Genomic DNA, 21,505 nt, shown 5'->3' on the forward strand with positions numbered 1-21,505 from the left:
TTATCAGCCCTTTCTCTGTTTTATATTATATTTATATAATTTATTATTAATCTTGACTGCTGCTCCTATTATTTTCAATAATATGTTCAGTTATTCTTACCAGATGAGTTTCTCTTAAATCTCTATCTTGAGTCCTTCTTTGAATTGTGTAATATAAGCATTATTATTCTAATTTAAATAATTAATAACTTACAAAAACTCTAAAGTATACTTAAATATTAATCTAGTCTATTTAAATTATTATAATTTTTATTCAGTATTATATACTATATTAATATCTTTAAATATCTGTTTAAGATACTGCTCAAATCTGGTATAACTAGTAAAGATTTACTTTATATTATTATTCTGATTATTTATTAACTTCTCTTAATATTCGCGAATATATAGTTTAAATTAATTAAATATTATTTTAATTAGATAAGTAAATATAAAAAGAATCTTATTAATCTTATTTTTAAGCTTTTCTCTATTTATGCTGAAATACAAGTCTAACTGGGTTAAGAAAGTCCTAAGCTTTGCTCAATTATTGTTAAATGATTCTGATAATTAGATCTTAACAGATTTAACTGTCAAGCAACCTTTAAGTAACTGGTTTTATTATTTTAAGATGGTAATGCTTTTTTATAACTAACTAATCATATCTATTAATTCTTGTATTATCAGGCCCTGCTGCTGTGGGGCGCGCGATGAGTTTAATGTAGTTAATATAATGAATAATTATTACTGGATAATACTCGTACTGACTGGTGCTCAATATATCAAATCCTAGGATCGCTTCTCCCTGTTTCTGTTAGCTTAGCTTTGCTGATATACGTACCTTTGAACTGAATCGAGGTAAGTCAGACTGATGACTATCTAAAGATGACTGGTCCTGAACAGAAGAAGAGAAGTAAGGCCAGATAGTGCCATACAGCTATCTGTAAGTAAGTACAGACAAGTATTATTACTAAGCTTTCTAAACATATGGTTACTTAAAGATGATTATATTGAGCACGAAGAACAGAACTAGCTAAGTACATAAAAGAGCGTCCTTATATTCTGTTCTTCATTATAGTGTTATCATGATATGTTATACCACTGATATATTATTTCATGTTACTGCCATGTCTTGTCGTAGCACTGACATGTTGTAGTGTGTCAGTGACATGCCCACCGTGGTCACGTGTTGTGTAACCGCTTTGGTCGTTGGTTACTCAGATCAGGATTCTACTCGATAAGAGTCCTTGTCTTTCCGGACGTGGCCTTCTGCCTGGCGAGTCCGCCTCACTAGTTTGTTCAGCTAGCAGGGGTCCGTAACAAAGATTAACTATATATTTAGAACTCTGCTACTTAACAGTATTAAAATCTATTTAATCTTTTATTTTAATAAACTTTATTTATATAGTATTTTGGAATTACTGCCCAGACAAGTCCTTAATTAAGTATCTTTTATTAAAGTTAATAACTATACTAAATAAAAAGTTAAAGAGATATTCAAAAGCCGCTTGCAGGCTGATATACTGTAATACTAGACTAAATAAATTAAATTAGATAAGAATAACTATAAATAATACTCTACTAGAGACTTTAAGAATATATTATTTTATTTATATAATTTCTATACTTACTATCCAGATTGACCGGGGCCTTTTAAAAGATTAATTTTATAAATTATTACAGCTAAGAAGGATAAATTTACTGTAGATTATAATAATAATGATATCTTCTTAACTGAGAATAATTAGATTTAAATAAGAAGATAATATAATAATAACTCCACTAAGTATTACATGACACTTATATTTTTCTGTTTAGTCTATTTATTTTATTATTACTAGTGTTGTTTTTCTTTAATGAACGCCTATAATACTTTCTGTTTTCCTTTTTCCTCTTCACACTCAAAGTTCTAGAGTAGTTAGCACCAATACGACAATACGACTTCATTTTGTGTTGAACAGCCGTCTCAAATATTACTTATTATAGAGACTCTACTATTAAAACCTAATAATATAAATATATTATAATTTTATAATATAACTGCTCCAGTAATTTATATAGATATATATTTTCTGATTTTTATAAAAAAATATAACTTTCTAATAAATTATAATATTTTAAGTAGTAAGTTAAAATATAGATATTATTTAAATCTAAGATATCTTGATATTCTAAAATTAATTAACTTATTTCTTTTAATATATACAAGTATTAAATTAATACAACTGTATTTTAAAACTTAATAATTTATTTCTTTTAAATAGATAAAATACTTATTTCTCTATAACTAGGGCTTGCTAGTATATATAATAATAATTTTCTAGATTAAGCTAGATAATTAACTAGTCTTTTTGAATTATATTTAAAATTTATAAGATACTATACTTTATAAAATAAGTATATTAAGAATTTTAGATCTAAAATTATATATAGAGCTGTTAGTTTTCCTGATATTATATTCTGTAATAAAAAAATTATATTTTATTATAAAGAATAAGTTCTAAAGATACTACTAAAATATATAAGAAGAGAAATTTTTTGATAATTCTGTTATTAAATAACAAGTATTCTGTTATATTTTATAATAATCTTAAACTTCTGTACTAGTAAGTATATAATATTATTAATATAATATATTATAAATTAATCTTTTTAATTTATAAATTTTTTATAATAAGATTTATCTTTAAATTAATTTTACTATGGCTTATTTTATTTATAGTATTAGATATTCTCTTCATAATTAAGTTTATTTATTTTTATTTATTACTTATCTGCGATTAATAAATATCTGTAATTCTCTTCTTTATTTATTATATTATATATACTTAAATAAATAAGTACTATTAAAACTGAATTTTAGGATTAAGCAGATATTCTATCTTAATCTTGATATGTTTATTAAATACTTGTTATATAATTCATTTAATATTATATAATAATTATTTTATATATAAAGTATTGTTTATAGTTATAAACCATATAATCGTACTGAAACTGTTAATCTGGATTATAAACTATATTATATTATAATTAATTTTTAACTCTGTAAGATTAAAGATAAGAGATACAGAATTTATTAATTTAAGATTGTATATACTCATTTATAAAGATAAAATAGTAATTACTTATTATAAACTGTATTTAATAGTATGATACTATAGTAGTAAGACTTTCATAATCCTATGATAACTATATCATGATAGCTATGGAACACTGTTTATATTTAGTTAAAAATTATAAATAATGGTTTACTGTCTTTCCTGATAGTATGATACCAGTTGTAAAAGCCTAACTACTAACCCCCTCGGGCCACTATGTTGTTGGGGCATAATAGATCAGGCACGGAGTAGAGCTTATCATAAGTTGGAAGATCATGATACCTGTACTATTGAAGGGAAACGTGGTAAGGTCTTCATTCAGGTACAGTATTCATGGGTAATAGGCAGCCATATATACAAGGCCACTTGCCGAGCTTAGAGTAGCAACACTGCTGTAATACTTCATCATGGCTGGTGTCGTGTCACTGAACTAGTAGTAGATCTCCCCATTATCAATACCACCACCACATAAAACAGCCAACCACTTTCTTCAATGTCAAGTCAAGCGGAAGATTGATTCATCTGCTCCAATCAGGCACCACAACCACCCCCGTGGCTGCGTTGCGTTACACACAAAAAGAAAAGCCATGTTCAGCACACCCACGAGACAATTCATGAGTAACAGTCAACTCAAACCCCTGATATCCCCTGATATCTCAGGTTGAGTGCACGGTAACGTGGAATGTGGATATCCATCAGGCCATCGGCGGGATGTTCGACCGGCCAAAAGCACAGGCCAGGGGTTCATAGCGCCGCCATCCGATGGGAATTTTCCTATCTCGACTACTGTTGAGTCTGGACAGAAATCTCAAAATACATACATATGTTGCAGTGTCTAGGCCAGGGTAGGAACATCACCAACGGGCCCGCTGCTTTCTAATGGATCAATCCCAAACACCAAATATAGCATGTTTCACAGGATCCATTGGATCGCGATGGAGAGACCCATGTTGCCCAGCCATTCAATTGCTGCCCGGCTGGTCTGGATTGGACCAGCCAGTGAGCCTCTCGCAACAACGGCACATTGCGAGTCCCGTTAGATTTAATACCCTCAGGCATATACCGAAATCGTCCGGGTTATAGAATCCAGACCTTGGCAATGGCAATGGCAATGGAGAAATCCTCCCGTCCGGGCCGACAGCAGGATTTCACCAGTGCTCTGGCAACCGGAGAAATAAGGTTGTACAGGGCCCGTGAGCGGGAGATTGGAATTATTCTAATGATCAGTTGCTGCCTATCTTTATTCTTCAATACAGTACTACAGCCATATGGCCAGGAGACGGAATGCCGTCGTCAATGGCCACGGGCGGCAGGAATGCGGGTGACCATACAGTACGGTCAGAGCGCGAGAAGATCGGCGCTACGCCTCGGTAATTCTAGTAATCTGTATGTAGGTGAGGTTCGTGAGCGCCTAGTGGCCGTTCCATCCTGGTACCGCCTAGCCCCAACAGGCCTAGTGCCCCCGAGGCCCTGCCGAGCCCAGGGATTTCGGCCCACTCGCGCTGATAAAGGATTCCCGTGGTTCTCGCCCGTCATTCCGCCAGCCAAGGGCAACCGGATTCTTTCCCAGCATTCAGGAATCTGCCTCCCGCGTTTTTTTTTTTTTCTTTTTTTGTGGTATTACTTTGGGTCTGATTTTTGTTGCTCAGAAATTGGGGTTTGGAAGAGTGTCTTTTCCATCCCCCGGGATGGGATGGTGTAAAATCTAGCCAGGACGATGTGCCCAGCGTGCAGATGCAGTTGGCCATCACATGGCTGCAGGCCGATAGCCAATAACGGGGGGCGGGACGCAGTATAACCTCATTTCGAGACAGCATCCATGCAGGCGCCACCCTCCTGGGACTCGCAATCCCCAAACTTTGGCGGCAGATCCCCACCCGGCCAGGGACTCCAGGGTCTCCCAGGGCCAATGACGGGGTCCCTCTATTTTAATAATGCATTCCCCGATGTCGTTCCAACCGGTTTGGGTTGATGGCAGACCAGCCTTTGTTTGGGTCAGGCAGCTCCTGTCCCTCCTGTAATTATCCCACCTGCAGGTGTAACGCCGCCGTCACCCAGCAAATAAAGTGATCCCGTTCAGTGGGCAGAAAGAAAGCTTGGGTCCATCCATGTATGCAGGATCATCTCCCGCCCTGCGATTGTCATTGTTGCCCGCTTGCTTTTTCGCGCCTTTGCCTCTCCTCCTCTCTCTCCTTCTCTTCTCCCTTCATTGTGCTCCGGCCCAGGTCTGTTCCTGTCCCTAACCCTCATTTGTCCTCCCGTTGGCGTGTTTGACTCTCTTTTGACTCGCTTCTTCTTCTTCCTCCCGCCCCCTCCACTGCGGTGATACTTCACAACCTTATCTTCGGCCTGTGAGCGATTTAGCGGTGCGCGACTGTTCCTCCTTATTCACAGCATCTCCGCCCCTTAACCCTCACTAATCTTCTGATTCTTTCAAAGTGCATATCATTCTATGTATCGGTCATAGACATAATTGGACATCGGGTCTACGGCCTGTCCGCTCATTATCGCATTTCCTATACCTGATACCTGTCGCGCGCCACTTTCGCTCGTCACTTTCATAAAAGGAATTGAGGATATCCATAATCATATTTCGGCTCGCACCAAAGCGTCGCAACTGGATCAAGTTGGGATCTACGAGTGAAGACAGTGCACAAGGAAATAAAGGACTGCATATAGTCTGACAAGTGGGGTTTTGAAAGACGGGTCCTGGTGCTGTCGCTCACAGCAATATTGATACCATACTACTCTATTCACCAGCGCGCATCCATAACCATACCGGGCCACGGAATTTCACACAGTCCAGTTCCTTGAGACGGACCTTTGTCACACAGGATGTCCACAAATCCCTCCATTCGGGGAACCCCCCATATCCGTCTCAATTCAGGGCGACAGGACCCATTCGCCGACTCCGACGACCCCTATGTATCCGTACCACACCAGCATATCGGGCGGGCATTGACCCCCGGAATGGTGCAGTCGCCGTCCGATGCCACGCTGCAGACGAATTGGGGCTCGCCCACTCCTCAGGAGTCAACAGAGTTCTTAATACCCCCCAAACCGTATCCCCACAAAGAACTGTATCAATCCCGGTCGCCGGATCTGTCGATTCGGTCGCGGCGCACGAGCTGGAGTTCAGAGGCAGCCAGTTACGATGCTCGAGGTTATTCGTACACTCGTTTCGATGAATCCCGAGCGCCTTCACGTGCAGAGAGTGAGGAGAACGACGTGAACACACAGACAGTGACAGAAAAATACAACATAATGCCAACAGAAGGATTGTTATTATTTCCAGAGGATGTGGAGAAAGATGACTACTTGCATAATCCTGATCCGAATGACAGGGATATTGATTGCGATGTGTGGAATAGGCGGGGACTGATTAATCTTGGTGGATTGCTACTCATAACAGTGGGCTTTGTAGTGCTGTTTGTGGCCTATCCTGTGATGTATGACATCCCTACCCTGGCTTCTTATGTTTACCCTGCTTGGGTTGCATATGAAGATTCTTATTGACTGGCTACTAGCTCGGCTGTGGGCGGGGCGCAGAAACCAGCCAAATCCAACTGTGATCCTGGAGATACCCTATGTCTCGACGTAGGGGACCGGGCAGGACTCACCAAATTACGGACAGGATTGATCGACCCGGACACACCAGAATCCGCGATGACGAAGAAATCTGCTGATGGCAAGGAATGGCAGCTGGTGGTGAGTGGCATGGATTATTGGCGACCCTGAATCATGGCTGACCTTTGAACAGTTTTCTGACGAGTTCGAAACCCCTGGTCGGTCTTTCTATGATGGAGATGACGCATATTATCAGGCCATGGACTTCTGGTATGGTGTGACGCAAGACCTGGAGGCTAGTACCGATTTCGTTTTCCAGCTTGCACTGGACTGACCGATTGATAGTGGTATGACCCTGATGCAGTTACGACGAAAGATGGAAGCTTGGAGATCCGATTCGATGCCTTCACCAATCATGAGCTGGGGTACCGTTCAGGAATGGTGCAGAGTTGGAATAAGCTCTGCTTCTCGGGGGGTCGCTTGGAGGCTAGTATCTCCTTGCCCGGAGCCGGTGATGTGTCCGGTTTCTGGCCTGGTTTCTGGGCGATGGGCAATCTAGGTCGACCGGGCTATGCTGCGACTACGGATGGGATGTGGCCATACAGCTACTACGATGGATGCGATGCAGGGATCACACCTAACCAGAGTTCTCCGGACGGTATCAATTTCCTCCCAGGCATGCGATTGCCAGCCTGCACTTGCAATGGCACCGATCATCCCTCCCCTGGCAGATCCCGAGGCGCCCCGGAAATTGATGTGATCGAGGCCAGTGTGGGCGCTCTGAACAACAACCCGGATGCTATCATTGGCACTGTATCGCAAAGTTTGCAGATGGCTCCGTTCGACATCTGGTACATGCCTGACTACGGTACGTGTTTGCGACAGCTGGTTCGCATGGGTTGGAGGCATATGTTCTGACATGCTGCAGATTACACCGCCGTGTACGACCCTTTTATCACGGAGATCAACACCTACCGAGGAGGACCGTACCAACAAGCCATGTCTGGCCTCACCAACCTCAACAACAAGTGGTACAATGGAACCGAGTACCAGGTGTATTCTTTCGAGTACACCCCCGGTGCAGTGGGTAACGTGACATGGTTTGTGGGCCAGGATAAGACTTGGACCCTGGACGGGCGAGCTATTGGACCCAACGGCAACGTAGGCCAGCGGATGATCCCCTTGGAGCCGATGTCGATCGTGATGAACCTGGGTATGGCATGGAGTTTTGCCCCAATCAATGAGACTATCCGGAGCTACATGCCTGGGTTCATGCGGTTCGACTACATCCGGATTTACCAGGACCCGGATAACATCAGTGTCACCTGCGACCCACCGGGTTACGAGACGACGGATTACATTGCCAAACACCCCAACGCTTACACCGACAACAACCAAACAACATGGTATGTGATTTGATCTCTGCTATCGGTGTCAATAGACCCACTAACATATTGCAGGGCTGATGCCGGCTACGAATGGCCCACGAACTCCCTTATGAACGGGTGCTAGATGCTCTTGAGAGGGCGTGGTACTTAATCCTCGAGCACGCCTAGAGTTGCTGGGAGTGCTCGACCTGCTCGATCCCGCCCTCACGATGCGAACACCGTACGGCTTCCTGACATATGCCCTGGTGCCGGTTGTTGGCGCTTGCGAGTCATTTTAGCGGCATTATGCTTTGGCGTTGAGGGCGTCCCTTCCGTTCTTCTAAGCTGGTGGCTTGGGGGTCTGATCTGCATTTCAATCTTCGTTTGTACTTTTTTTTCCCATCTTACATCACATTTAACGGTTTGGCATGGTGCTTTTAGCTTTTATTCATATTTCGCCCTGCCTGCACGGATGGGGTCACTTCTGTTGGAATGGAGCCTTTGCGGAGGAAGGGTTGTTCGAGTATGGCCGAAATACGGTCGCAGATAGGAGTGCTTGATAGAACACAATACCAATCAAATAATCTGATAACGAATGATGCATCGAGTGGATGCTGGCGCGAGGCGGTTGTCATCTGACCTGTCGATTCAGCCATGTAGGGCACAACCCGTGACTAAGCAGCTTAACTTGCAGTTCATCTCCGCCATCGTCATCCGCTTCCTCTCCACTCCACAGCTTCGCCCATCTTTCTCACATTTACCGCGACGTGAATGCTTTAGCTACCTGATCCTGCCGGACAGGGTCGACCAACCTCCCCAGTGACCACACAATTAGTCTCGTACAGCCAGCTCATCTGAGCCGGCTTTACACAATATCCTGTCACATATCATATCATCCAACAACTCGACTTGTACAGTCCAGTCCAGTCCAGTCCGCGGAGCTCCAACCCCAACAACACCTATCACATCTATCCGATCTATCAACAACAACAAACAGCATACATACATACCCGTGCTATCTACCTTACCCGATCCCACCCCTCCACCATCCCACACTCCACATCATTGGAAAAGAAAAACATTGAACATCTGTTCACTTCCCAAATATAACCACCCACCCTAACACACTTCTACAAACGTGACCGAGCCAAATACCCCACTCACAACTCACAAGAACCATCCAACCAAAATGTTCCACCCCAACATCCCCATGCCCGGTCGTCGCGAACAAAACCCCATCGTGATAGCCGACGACTCCTCCGACTCCTCCGACTCCTCCAACGACATCATCCCCGAAGAAGACGAACAGGAAGACGACCAATACCAGGACCAAATCGAGGAAGAGGACTCCGATGACGACCTCGATCACGACACCGACTCGGATGAAATGGAATTAGATTATTCGTTGCATTCGAGACCGAGGGATGGGATTATGGGGTTTGGTAAGCAGCTCTTTATTTAGTCTTGTTTATGGATGCATGCATACTGCACCACAACATACATCAATGAAAACTAATAGAAGGCCCGGGGGGTTGGTTGGTACTTGATAAAGCCTACCCCACAACACCCACCACCCATCTAGGCCCAACATTATACCAAGCGACCCTCGAACAAGAACGTCGATTGCGGACTCGTCTTCGTGAAGAACGACATGCTGCGCTTTGTGTCCTTCTCGATAGAGAGTTACTTACTATTCAGGCTTTGGCGGCGCAGGAGGTATGTTCCCATCCCATCCCATCCCATCCCTATCCCTATCCCACCTTTCCCCCTCTCCCATCAATGTCTACATCCAAATACTAAGCAAAAATCCAGACCCTCCCTCAATGCCGTCGTCGGTTCCTCTCCCGCCTTCTCGCCCCCGAGGACCCCGAATCCGCGGCCTCGATTCGCGCAGACCGATTCACGGTCCAGCATGCCCATCCCTCTACTTCAAGCGGGGGGTTCTCTGCCTCTTCTGCGGCGATGATTGTTCCGCGTCGGGTGGTCGATGTGTATGAGACGGATGATGCGGGGTGGAGACGGCCCGAGAGGGGGGTTCGAGGAGGAGGAGGAGGAGGGTGTCAAGGGAGCGGGATGCAGTCGTCGCCTGGGTCGGTGGGGTCGGGGTCGGGGTCGTCGGCGAAGATGAAGGGGAGGATGGGGACGCCGGATCGGGTGGGGAGGGGGACCAGGGGACGGGGATTGCAGTCTTCTTCGTATCGGGAGAGGGATAGGGAGAGGGAAAGGGAACGGAGGAGGGGGTTGTTTTGAGGGGTTGTGATTGTTGACTGAATGATTGGGTCTCATATCATTCTAAGTAGATCGTTTGATCGTTGTTTATCGGGGAGAGATTATTCGGGACTGGGCTGGTCTGTGGGGAAGGGCTGTTTAAGAATATTCACATTCACAAGTCGCTGCGTTGTGTACATACATCCATCCAAACAATACCGTACCATATCCCGTCAATCCGTAAAATACTATACAAGGAGCGTGAATCCAATGCAAAACGAACAAAATAACCATAGCAATAATAAAGGCCAAACAAAAAGATGGTGTCCAAGGAAGTCAGCACAGGCGCTCAATCATCTATGTTATAGATTGCCAAATCACCAATTCTGAGTGTCTGCCTCTTCCAATGCTGCCCATCGTACCAAAGGGTATCTAGTAGACCAAAACTGGGCCTTAACCTCCATGCACCCTCCCATCGCATCGAAGAGAATGTTAGAGTATCACTTTTTAAAAATTTTCAAAATTGTGCACCTTTCCATCCACAAGGCCAGCGGGGACGGCCACATCACATGCTCAGCCGATAGGACAAGGTTTACAGACTCGCACTCTTATAGAAGAAGCCTTGCCCCCAGCAACCCCTCAGTCATGCGCACTGTCACAGACGAGCTGACTGGGATCAAATTATATCAAGCAACGTGCAGCCACCTCACCCTCGCGTTTCAGCGTTGAGCAGGCTCGCTGCATCACCAACTTGCTTGCGTTCGGAAACTTCCCGGGTTCGCATCCGAGCACGTGCGGTTTGAATATTCATAGGCGTCAATCCTTGGGATGGTGGTGGATCCGGTTCCGTGTAGAAAGGATGTAGTCTGTGGGAAGTAGAGAACCGGACACGACCATCCCTCATGACTGGTAATTGTCATTGCAGGGGCTCCGAGCTCGACGAGAGCCGGTTGAGATGAAGGTAGACGTCGGTGCCATATCTAGGGCGGTGGTTAGCAACCAAACTTATTGGTTGTTTGCAGTTGAGCATGAACTTACCCTTCCATACTGATCAGTTTGAGATCTCCGCCAAAGTAGCGAGCATACAGTCGACTGATGGGCAGACCGTATCCGAAACCAGCCATAGGGGCCTTGAAATCACTCTTGTCGAAATCAGGATCCAGGCTTGGGGTTTGCTCTACGGTAGTGTACATGTACGTCCAGACCAAGGGGATGGCAGAACGGGGGATGCCACCACCTTCGTCCGAGATCTTGATGGTAATGTCTTCTTTGCCTTCTGCAATGATAACCTTGGTGACCGGGAAGGCGTCCTTGTCTGCGCCGTGAGCTTCCACCACCGCACGCAGGGAGTTCTTCAAGGTCTCAAAGAGCATATGCGACAGGTGACCCGGAACGTACATGAAGTTCAGATCTTCCTTGCAGACAAGTTGCACTTTGGGCGCATCAAAAAGACCATAGTAATCTTCACAGACGAAACGAGCATTGTCAATAGCCTCGAGAGCCACTTCTCGCACATTGGTTTTCGTACATATAATCCCAACATAGCTTGGTTGTCGAACATGTGTTTGCTCCGTTAACGCGATGTGCTGGCCGATTAACATTCGTATACCAATTCTGGACATGTAGAACCGATCGAGGAACGACTGGACGGTGGAGTCAATCTGTAGGCGTTGGCGCTTTCGTTTCCACTCGAGAATACCCTGGGCGACGGTAGTCACGACACTGTCGTGTCTCCGCTTGATGTGCTGTAAAGTCCTGGCGAAGCGTTCATTGTAGTCGTTCAATTCCGGTGGCCAATTACCCTGGTCGTCAGATGGGGCATAGTACCTTCGTCCCACCGCAGCTCCTTTGCCGTTACCATTGCCATTCAACAAAGAGGAGGGAGAGGACCGATATTGTCCTTCACGGATACTGGGGTTCTGCGTTGTCTCGGAGAGGACCTTTGAGAATCCCCCGTTGATTCTCCCCGGGCGTAGCAAGCGGGCCTTGACTTCCTGGGTAAGGGTAGGTCGGGGTAGGGTGATAATTTCCTACGTGGCAAGTCAGTCACCACCGGAAACAAAATCGAGTTGGGCGTGTGAGTCATACCTCAAACGACTGTGCGTACCAGTCCTGGACCTTCTTGATGGACGGCATTTCACTCAGGCCATCCGGAAGTTCTCCAAGGTCCTGGACGCGATGAGCGAGACGTATCGGAAGTTCTTCGGAAAGGAATTGGGACGCGCGAAAGAGGGTGCCTGATTGGGGAAGAGATCACGAGGTTAGCGGGTGGTGGTCACTCGAGCAGCTGGCAGAGGGGGCCCCCCATAGAAGGGAAAAGGAGGCTTACCTGTGGAGGGTCTATCTCCAAATTGCACCATCTGCCGGAGAGAGACACCAGTTGCAGGGAAGCTGGCATAATGTCTGATGGTGTCCATCAGCCTCTCCGACGGCTTCCACATGATGTCAACAGTATGTCAGGCCGGACGGCCTGGTATCGCACTCGATACAACCAAGATGGACCGGAGATACGCCCCAAGTGATGAAGAGCAGCTGTTAGGGAGTCGGTCAGTCAATTGTGATTGTTGTGAAGGTAGATGGCTGGATGGGGGGGAGGAAGACTACCGAGGTTGAGACACCTCCGCTCGCAGGCGAGCTCGGAACGGCGGGCGGTACGAATTCCCCGGAGTGGTGCCTCCGGTAGCAGTTGTGGCGAACAGAATCAGATCCACAAGGGCGGGAGCCTCAACAGGGCATCTGGCAGGCAGGCCTTCTCTTCGGGGAGGCAGAGATTCTGGGGAGAGAGGAAGAGGAGGAGAGGAAAGACGGGCGGAGGGAAGGAAGGGCGGGTTAAAGGTGGGCAGACCGACCGGTGGAGGATGACTCTTTGGATGCAGCTGCGGAGACTCGCAATTCCCGGGGAGTCACGTGCGCAGGTGGGGGGCAGTTGCCGTCTGCGATGCCTGCGATCCCGTGCTTGGCCGAGGATGTCCCAATATTTAATCTCCAACAGCCGATTCGGAGCCAGACTTGACCGTCTTCGCCCATTGCACCACCCGTCCACGGGGAAAATCAGGAATATGTCGGGCTCAAATACTCCGTGAATCGCCTGAGCTGGATGAGCAGCCGCTCTGTTATCTACGGAGTAGACTGGACAACTCATGCAGAGCCTACCTATCCCCGTAGACCCTTTCAGCCGACCGTCGGACTTCTGCCGCCGCACGCTCCCATGCCCGTCCCCTGGCCTTAACATGGGGGCATGCCCAGAGGTAGTACACACAGTAATAGGTCGACGCGCACGGGACTGCCGGTGTCAAGCTGAACCTTTCTCCGGATCTCCCCTTCGTCCGAGGGTGGTTCGAATCCGGGGGACGCGCACTCCGACTGGCTAGGATCCATGAGGCCACTCAGGCCAGAGCAATAGTCCCTGGTCAGGCTCAGGATCCCCCCCTGCTATCAGTTTATAATCTACCCCTCCATCTCCAGGCGCAGCTGGCTCCTTTTGTCAAGGTACCTGATTAGGTTCTCCCCATCCGCGGATCTCCCCAGTCACCCGCGGTTCTTCATGGTTCTCGACAAGCTTATGTATACTCCGTACACCGGCTCCCGATTAGTAGGTTCGGATGATGGGATTGGGACATTATTGATTCTTGCTCTCGGATCTGCCTCGTGATCTCCTAAAAAGGGGTTAAGTTTGAAGGAAGTCACATGCCATGCTCACGCCTCGCAGGACGGGCAGACGCTGGGAAAGAATGTTCCCCCAGGAGAGCGACGACAAGAAGAGAGAAAAATACGAAATAAAGGAAGACGGTACAAAGAAACATCAATTGTATTGTTGTGGATGTCTCTCCATGGTTTAGTAGTCTGTATTGTCCCTGCATGCGGAACAATAAAATTTTCCAGCACACGAACTGCTGGACAGCCACAGCGTACTTGTGGTTGTTACTGGATGGATGCCACTGGCGACAGCAGAGAGAAAAAAAAGCAAAGAGGCACAGGTGGAATATTTAAACGACGGCCGCAGCAGCAGCGAAGATCCTCGTGGTGCATCTCCTACTGTTAGTCCACCGCCAGAGAGAGCCAATCAGACTAGGCCGCGTCCTGATAAAGGTGAGAGGACGCGGACGACGCGGACGACGACGCGACGAGGTGAGAACATCATTCACCGTTGCATAGGGCTGGGACGAGAGGGAGAAAAAGAAAAACAAAAAAGGGAAAAAGAAAAGAAACGAAACGGATGCCCAACTCAGACCTTTTAGGCAGGTTTCGACCCTCCCAGGCTCCCCATCATCGCGTCGTCATGATTTTCTCTGTCATTTCTGCTCTGTCACCTCGAAGAAAGAAACAAGCCCAAGAGATCGATGGAGCCCGATTGCGCTCCCGCTGACCCTCCCTCTTCCCCCCCTGTCTTGGAGGTGATAATAATAATGGACGGGCTCAGAGGCCCTTGTCCCTCTCCCTCCCCTAACTCTAAGGGGCTCTCCATTAGCAAGAATCCCGGGGCATACTTAGTTACTATTATTTCCAGCTGGTGTCCCCTCCAGTCTTACGTTCAATTCCTCGCATGTCTTTCCGCCCGAAACCTTCTTACCAGTGGAGTCTCGTTAACTTTTTTGACACCTGTCTGGCCCACCAACCGGAAAACTACTAGTTGTCAGTTGAGTATCTTCCCGTCAGGTTATCTGACTAGCCGTCATCTCACCGTGCGGTGAGTTGACTGTTTGAATCGCCGAGGAAGCACCGGCAACTCTAGCGAACTCTAGATTTTTCTTTGAGTTCCTGAGATTGCTGGGAGACCGTTGCATGTTCCTCCCACTACTTACTACCTTATTTTTTTGTTGGCCCAGGTGTCAGAGTCACCGAGAAAGACCCATCATCCTTAGAGGGGCAGGCTTTGCCGTAATAGGTGAGTGGAAAGTGTCCGATTTGATGTCACGGACCAATTTCTTCCTCCGAAACTCGTTTTTATTTGTGCGCGGAAGTGGGTTTGTTGCCATTCTTATGTATTATGATGGTGGCTATAGCTCATACCGGTTGTGGACACACACTGGACTGATGGATCGGGGGCCCCATCGACCAGTTTGTTTGCATGCAGAGGAAGGATCCCTACCCAGGACGTTCCAGCGGCTTTAATAAGGGCACTGTTGGTTTTTAGTTGCTCGTTTTTTATTTCCGCTCCCCTGTGGGTTTATTGTTCTAACCCGAAAAAAATTGGGGGGGGAAATGATGCAAACCGGCACTGCACGAACATCAAACCCTCGTCATGTCTTTTTTTTTTCATTAATTTTTTATTTTAATTTTTTTTTATTTAATTTTCCCCCTCCCTTTTCTTTTCTTTTCTTTTTTTTTTGTTGGCTTTGGTGGTAACTCTTTTATAGACTGATTAGTTGGATCTGATTTTCCTTTTGGCAATTCTTATTGTTAATCGTCCCGACTGCACTGGAGAGGCGCTTTCTCTTACTATCTGGCTGGGGTTGTTGCTGTGCACTCACTCATTGGCAGGACCCGATAGAGAGGATCCGCAAACCTTCCCAGCATTGCCTTTTTTGCGCTCATGCTGTTGAAGCCGAATTTCTGCCCTTGACTGGTCCGGATCCAGTCAATTAGCCCCTCCTTATAATTACTCTCTGTCCCCGTTGCCCTCTAGGTATAATTCTGTCACTCTGTTTATCTCATTCTGTGTGTGGCTCAGGAATTGGGGACTTCGTATTGGTTAAGATTCAGGGGAAAGACCACTTTGGGCCAAGGCAAAAAGAAAAAAAAGCCTGAAACGGGCCAAACAATCCGATTGAGAGGGTGAGAAGTAGAAACCTGCTCGGAAAGGAAAGAACACCACTGGGCAACTGCTACTCACTACTGGGAACGGTCTTCAAACAGACCAGCCAGCAGAAGGAAGAAAGACCCGGAAAGAGAGGGAGACAGAAAGAAGGAAGAGGAAGGAACGGAGGAAAGACAGAACTGGGACGAGAGGGAAAGAAAGAGGCACCGATTGGGAATATCCCAATCAGAAAGGACAGCTGAGGAAGTGAACCAACCGAACCCTCCACTCTTCAGCTACTTCCCCTCCATCCCCTCCCTCCTCTTGGTGGTGGTGGTGGCCGTTGGTTCCATCCCTTCGTCAGGACGAGGCCGTGGGCAGTGTTTCCCACGCCACTACTGACTACTACTTACTACTACCTACTTCCTGCTCGGCCTCAAAGTCACCCCTCCTTTGATACCCCTCGGGGAGGTTTCCCTGGCCGGCCCCATTACGTCTGCTGGTAATCAATCCTACCTTTACCCGGGCCTTTCGTTTCACTGGGCTGGTTCTAGCATCGGCGATTCCTTGTCACGCCAGGCACTCGTCTCCAGTCATCTATTCGCCTAAGCAAACAAGGGCCGTGGTACTCCAGCAGATGCATCTTCCCTGACCACCTATCTCTCCTTGACCTTGTACTACCTCCCCCCCCTCCCCCCCGGCTGCATGTTCATGTAAACAAACCCAATATGTCTCGCCGCCGCGCCTCCCACAGCGAATCATTGGGTCTATCCTCCACTATGAACGAAGCACTTGCCTATCCTTTCTCCGGGATGCAGCAGAACAATGCTCCACAGCGACGCGGCCCGATCGAAGGGCCCAACGGACGGCGGTTGATTCGTAGGGTCACCTGGCGATCTTCCACGTACAAGCTGATGGCTTGCCTGTGGGTGTTGGGTGTTTTCTATATCGTCTGGCTCATTCGAGATGTCTTCTTCTATCCCTTCTACTCCTCTTCCAATCAGCCTCTCACCCCCAAACCAGCAACTGAGTAAGTCCCCGGATGCTTCCCCCCTGACTCATTGTGCTTGTCATCCCTTGTCGATGGCCAAATTTGCTTATCTGGCCCCGTCTTGTACATAGTTTGCTGGCTCCCTATCTGGGACGTCAAGAGTGCGACATCTCGTCTCTGTCCCTCTTCAGCCCTCCCCCATCCGGTGATAGCGAACGAGTGTCAAGCAATCCGTACTGCCAAACCCGTGATGCGCTGCTCAACGCCATGAGCAATGGCGGGCGTCATGGTTTCGATGCCGCGTATACCTCACAAGGCAAGTACTAAATCGATGTCGTCCTCCACGTGTCTGACTTTGCGGCCTATGGGAGTTCCGTTTGGGTGGCAACAGCCTTCGTAACACTCTGACTGACTGTTCTCGCTCAGGGTGCTCCTACCGTTGGTTCACTAGCGCTGAGGTGTGCAATATTCTACAAAAATTCGATGGAATTGTCTACATTGGCGATGATTCCCTGGCCGATGTTTATGCTGGGTTCAACATCCTTCTACGGGAGGATCTGGCGACCGGATCGCTGAGAGAGTGGGAGATAAACAAGGACAATGACCACAATTGCCGATGTGAATCTCAATTTACCAGTGCTTCTTGTCTGCCATTGCGGATTACTTCAAGTGACGAGGTATACGCACAGGACAGCAGCAAAGCCCCTCGCAGACCCTATACCTGTTCCTCCCGTGAGCATTCCGCCCCTTTAGCCTGCCGACGCTCTTCAAGGGGCCTGAGCACTGATCTTCTCTGTGATCCCAGATATTCCCCATGCATTCCTCACCACAGTCGGTTCGCCCGCTCCAAAGAGTGCGTACGAAAAGTTCCGTCGAATGGTCGGTCGAGGGGCTGGCCGGAACAAGCCAGTACCGGTGCTCTTGAGTCTTTCCCTTTCCACGTCTTATTCCTTGCCCACGGCCAAAAGTAGCATGGAAGAATGGCTCACATTGGCCCAAGCCAGTGGACGAAACACCCCCTTTCTCTGGGTAGGCCCCACAGCCCCTGGACTTCAAAAGGACTCGGGGGACAACATCCACGCGTCCAGCTGGCAGTATTCACAAGATACTATCCAAGAAGCCCGTAACCATGGCTTTGATACCCTGGCTATGTACAACGCGACACTGCAGGCTGATAGCTGGGATGGAAAACACTATGGTGAGAAGGTGGCTTTGATACAGGCGATGATGGTGAGTGTGCCTCTGTATCTCGCACTACCATGTGCTCTGATTGACACATATTTCTAGATTATAAACTGGTTATCTGCCCTCTAAAATCGTGACCGGTCTTCTGCGACCACTCCGCACGGTACGGATATCAAAGTGGTGTCGTGCGATCACAGGCCTTCTCGCATTGGCTACGATATTGGATGCTTCAAAAACATATGCATCGACCTCATAGGGCCTTAGCTGGCTCATACATTTTCAAACTTTCTGGGATTATCTCCGTGCTATCTGTTCAGCGGACTTCAGAGATCTAGTTCTTGGCTGCTTATCTTGTTATATAGTATCTTTTCTATCTTTCGAACCTTGGCATCTCATACTAAGGCCCTCCTAAAGATATCTCGCTTCTGTTGGATGGAACGTTCATCCTTTTGCTCTAGTTTACAATGATTTGACCTTTTCTATCTTGTTATTTCCTTGATGTGCTTGCTTGTATCTGCGCCTTCCATCTAGTCGGTATAAGAGGCGCGAAGGCGTTGTTGCTACCGTATCTATGCAATTCCTTGCTAGCGTTTCAACCAGCATGACAAACCAGTTTCACTCGGGTCAAAAATGAGACAAGTGACACAAACTGTGACTGGTCATAGTTGTAATTGAGTCGTGGGCCCAAGGTCAACGGGAGTGTGCCGGAATCCGGCTTGGGGTGGGTGGCGGGTGGTGGGGTTCCTCAGGCCGTCCTACCCGCACCAACACTGGAATCCGGTTTGCGTGTGTCTTAAACCGCAGCCTGAGGCGCTCATCCATCAAAGCATTTGTAGTAGATAGAAGTATGGATGCAACTTGACTTCTCCACCCCAGTTTGAGTTTGGCCAAACTTTGTTTTGCAGCAACCGACTGGTTGAGCCGCCCGCGCTGCAGCATCAATTTGACTAAAGTACGATATGAACTCTAAAGCAGAAGCATCCGACAGGTAACTTACCGACCTTTGTACGAGATAGGAGGATAGGTAACTAGAAGTCAATCAAATGTGCATTATTAACATCTCGTATCGTCTCATCAATTACTATCTATATACATGGACGCTCGCGCTGCTGGAATCTGCTGGGATTGCTTTTCTTTCTCCCGTCTTGAACAAATCGTTTATTTTAACAAATCTTTGCCGACACTTCGTATGACGATATCGCTTTTGCGTGATGTAGTACGGACTGTCCCATCATCTATCCATTTCTATCCTGCCTGCTTGCCATGCTAATTCGATGAGAAGCGTGTGCGCGAAACTAGACGTAGAGAGCAGAGGTTTCGGCCTTGGCAATCTGGGCCTCGTACGGCTGGAGAGCCTGCTTCACCTCGGTGGAGGTGAACCTTTCCACCTGCTGGGGAGCGCGTCCGACGAAGGTGCTGGGTTCGAGGAGAGCGTCGAGCTCGTCCAGGATGGGGGCGAAGAAGGCAGTGCGACGGACACGGTCGAGCAGGTCGTTGTTCTGGCCGAGCTTCTTGACGTTGTCGGAGGCTTGGTGGGAGAGGACACCTGATGTAGTACAGAATTTTGTTAGGTTAGGGCTAACTAGCGTGGGATTGATTTGGGGGCCGCGACGTACGGATTTCCTCGTGGGCGTCTTGGCGGGACAGGCCCTTCTTCACACAGGCCATGATGATCTGTTATGCTATCATTAGTAGTTGTGTGGGAGGGGGATCTAATCGCTGGCGGCTTACGTTCTCACTATGGTCTCTGGGTTAGCAGGGGGCTTTCGAAACGGAAGGGTATTGGACTTACGTGGCCATGAAGGGGAGCTCATCGTTGACATGACGTCTGATGACTTCCGGGTAGACAACAAAGCCGGAGGTAACGTTGTCTAATTGTTGTCAGCATCAGAGTTAAGGGGAGGATGATGGGCTTGTCACTCACTTAGAAGAATGAGACAGGCATCGGCAGAGAGGAAAAGCTCGGGAATGCTGATACGGCGGATAGCGCTGTCATCCTGTCCACACTGTTAATGCAAAGGTTCTTGACGAAAAGGAACGTAAAGTGATCTTACAAGAGAGCGCTCGAACCACTGGGCCGAGTAGGTGTCCAAGGCGTCCTTGGGAAGGTTCTGAAGGTGTCTTCCGAGAGAGCACAGACGCTCGGACCGCATGGGGTTACGCTTGTAAGCCTGCACAGACCAGCCGCATTAGCATTTCCTGTCGCTCTCATTGGTCCTTGTAATTGCTCACCATAGCACTGCTACCGATCTGGTCCTTTTCGAAAGGCTCCTCAACCTCCTTCAGCATCGCCAAGTGACGGATGTCAATACCAATGCGCTCACAGGTCGAGCCGAAGGAGCCGAGGGCATTGCCGACGTCGACATCAATCTTACGGGTGTAGGTCTGGGCGGAAATGATGAACGCAGAGTTGAAGCCAGCCTTCTTGGTGACGAGCTCATCCAATTGCTCAACCTTGTCATGGTCACCCTCAAAGATCTGGAGGAAAGAGGCCTGAGTACCGGTGGTACCCTTGACACCGCGGAAGCGCAGGTCATCACGAGCCCTCTCGAGGTTCTTCAGGTCCATAAGCAGGTCCTGGATCCACAGGCACGCGCGCTTTCCAACGGTAACAAGCTGAGCGGGCTGTCCGTGGGTGAAGCCCAGGCAGGGCAGGTCCTTATACTGCTTGGCGAAGGCAGACAGCTTGTCGATGACAACGGCGAGCTTGGGGATGAGGATATCAAGTCCGTCCCGGAGGAAGATCAGGTCTGCGTTGTCGGTGCAGTAGCAGGAGGTGGCGCCCCAGTGGATGATTCCGGCGGCGGCAGGAGCGACCTGGCCATAGGCGTGGACATGGGCCATGACATCGTGTCTCCGGCGCTTCTCTTCTTCAGCGGCAACCTTGAACTCATCGTCCTGGATGGTGAGGTGGGCCTTCATCTGCTCAATGGCCTCGTCGGAGATGGGCAAACCGAGCTCTGTGCAGGTTAGTCGGCGAAGTGTGGAGTACGCGGGCCAGAGAGACAATGTTACCTTTCTCGGACTCGGCAAGCCAGAGCCAAAGCTGTCTCCATGTCGAGAAGCGGTTTCTGGGAGAGAAGAGATACTTCATCTCATCGCCTAGGGGAGGGAGCATTGTCAGTCCGATATCGCACTGGCCAGCAGGAGCTCACCCGGAGTGAATGGGAAGAATTACTGGAATAGCGAGAGTTGAGAGGGGTCTGGTAGACATCGTTGCTCGAAGCCATCTTGACAGAGATGAATTGAAGCGAATTGGAGGGACACGACGAGAATTGTGGACGAGGAACAGGGGAAAAGGCGGAGGAGGGGCAAGGAGAAAGTGTGCGGGATGCCAGGAAATTTTGGTGCGGGCGGCGGCCCCTCCAAT

General features: G+C 47.8%; 5 protein-coding genes across 5 annotated transcripts; 3 read left to right on the top strand and 2 right to left on the bottom strand.

Annotated features, from left to right (window-relative positions):
* The first annotated feature begins 5,571 nt into the window (after positions 1-5,571).
* On the top strand, positions 5,572-8,326 carry BO94DRAFT_32853 (SKN1/KRE6 family beta-glucan synthesis-associated protein). The gene is made up of 6 exons (XM_025606958.1): positions 5,572-6,529; positions 6,608-6,788; positions 6,841-6,942; positions 6,993-7,515; positions 7,576-8,053; positions 8,108-8,326. Exons 1-6 carry the CDS (start codon positions 5,916-5,918, stop codon positions 8,157-8,159), a joined length of 1,950 nt encoding a protein of 649 aa, XP_025468271.1. The 5' UTR covers positions 5,572-5,915; the 3' UTR covers positions 8,160-8,326.
* A 429-nt stretch (positions 8,327-8,755) lies between these two features.
* Positions 8,756-10,264, top strand: BO94DRAFT_574345 (uncharacterized protein; the record flags this gene model as incomplete). Its single annotated transcript, XM_025615016.1, has 3 exons — positions 8,756-9,456; positions 9,567-9,730; positions 9,827-10,264. The coding sequence occupies exons 1-3, from the start codon at positions 9,204-9,206 to the stop codon at positions 10,262-10,264; spliced, it is 855 nt and encodes a 284-aa protein (XP_025468272.1). The 5' UTR covers positions 8,756-9,203.
* Positions 10,265-11,138: 874 nt separating this feature from the next.
* On the bottom strand, positions 11,139-12,663 carry BO94DRAFT_584626 (PDK/BCKDK family protein kinase; the record flags this gene model as incomplete). The annotated part of the gene is made up of 4 exons (XM_025615640.1): positions 11,139-11,202; positions 11,261-12,252; positions 12,311-12,459; positions 12,552-12,663. 4 exons carry the CDS (start codon positions 12,661-12,663, stop codon positions 11,139-11,141), a joined length of 1,317 nt encoding a protein of 438 aa, XP_025468273.1.
* A 4,024-nt stretch (positions 12,664-16,687) lies between these two features.
* On the top strand, positions 16,688-18,616 carry BO94DRAFT_593697 (uncharacterized protein; the record flags this gene model as incomplete). The annotated part of the gene is made up of 5 exons (XM_025616188.1): positions 16,688-16,989; positions 17,082-17,270; positions 17,342-17,682; positions 17,756-18,180; positions 18,238-18,616. The coding sequence occupies 5 exons, from the start codon at positions 16,688-16,690 to the stop codon at positions 18,262-18,264; spliced, it is 1,284 nt and encodes a 427-aa protein (XP_025468274.1). The 3' UTR covers positions 18,265-18,616.
* Positions 18,617-19,169: 553 nt separating this feature from the next.
* Positions 19,170-21,483, bottom strand: ade13 (adenylosuccinase ADE13). Its single transcript, XM_025611467.1, has 9 exons — positions 21,314-21,483; positions 21,151-21,237; positions 20,368-21,095; positions 20,190-20,306; positions 20,060-20,132; positions 19,928-20,006; positions 19,867-19,873; positions 19,752-19,809; positions 19,170-19,681 (listed from the first exon to the last, which is right to left on the bottom strand). The coding sequence occupies exons 1-9, from the start codon at positions 21,363-21,365 to the stop codon at positions 19,431-19,433; spliced, it is 1,452 nt and encodes a 483-aa protein (XP_025468275.1). The 5' UTR covers positions 21,366-21,483; the 3' UTR covers positions 19,170-19,430.
* Between the last annotated feature and the right edge of the window lie 22 nt (positions 21,484-21,505).

Source organism: Aspergillus sclerotioniger (genome assembly GCF_003184525.1).
Source record: "Aspergillus sclerotioniger CBS 115572 chromosome Unknown BO94scaffold_11, whole genome shotgun sequence".
Lineage (NCBI taxonomy): Eukaryota > Fungi > Ascomycota > Eurotiomycetes > Eurotiales > Aspergillaceae > Aspergillus > Aspergillus sclerotioniger.

Excerpts from the sequence above, each read along its gene's own strand:
- BO94DRAFT_32853 (XM_025606958.1), top strand. The coding sequence starts at position 5,916 with ATGTCCACAAATCCCTCCATTCGGGGAACCCCCCATATCCGTCTCAAT. Across the intron at positions 6,530-6,607 it reads TTTGTGGCCTATCCTGTGAT|CTCGGCTGTGGGCGGGGCGC; the intron begins GTATGACATCCC and ends ACTGGCTACTAG. Across the intron at positions 7,516-7,575 it reads CTGGTACATGCCTGACTACG|ATTACACCGCCGTGTACGAC; the intron begins GTACGTGTTTGC and ends GACATGCTGCAG.
- ade13 (XM_025611467.1), bottom strand. The coding sequence starts at position 21,365 with ATGGCTTCGAGCAACGATGTCTACCAGACCCCTCTCAACTCTCGCTAT. Across the intron at positions 21,096-21,150 it reads GCTTGCCGAGTCCGAGAAAG|AGCTCGGTTTGCCCATCTCC; the intron begins GTAACATTGTCT and ends TAACCTGCACAG. Across the intron at positions 20,133-20,189 it reads AGTGGTTCGAGCGCTCTCTT|GATGACAGCGCTATCCGCCG; the intron begins GTAAGATCACTT and ends CAGTGTGGACAG.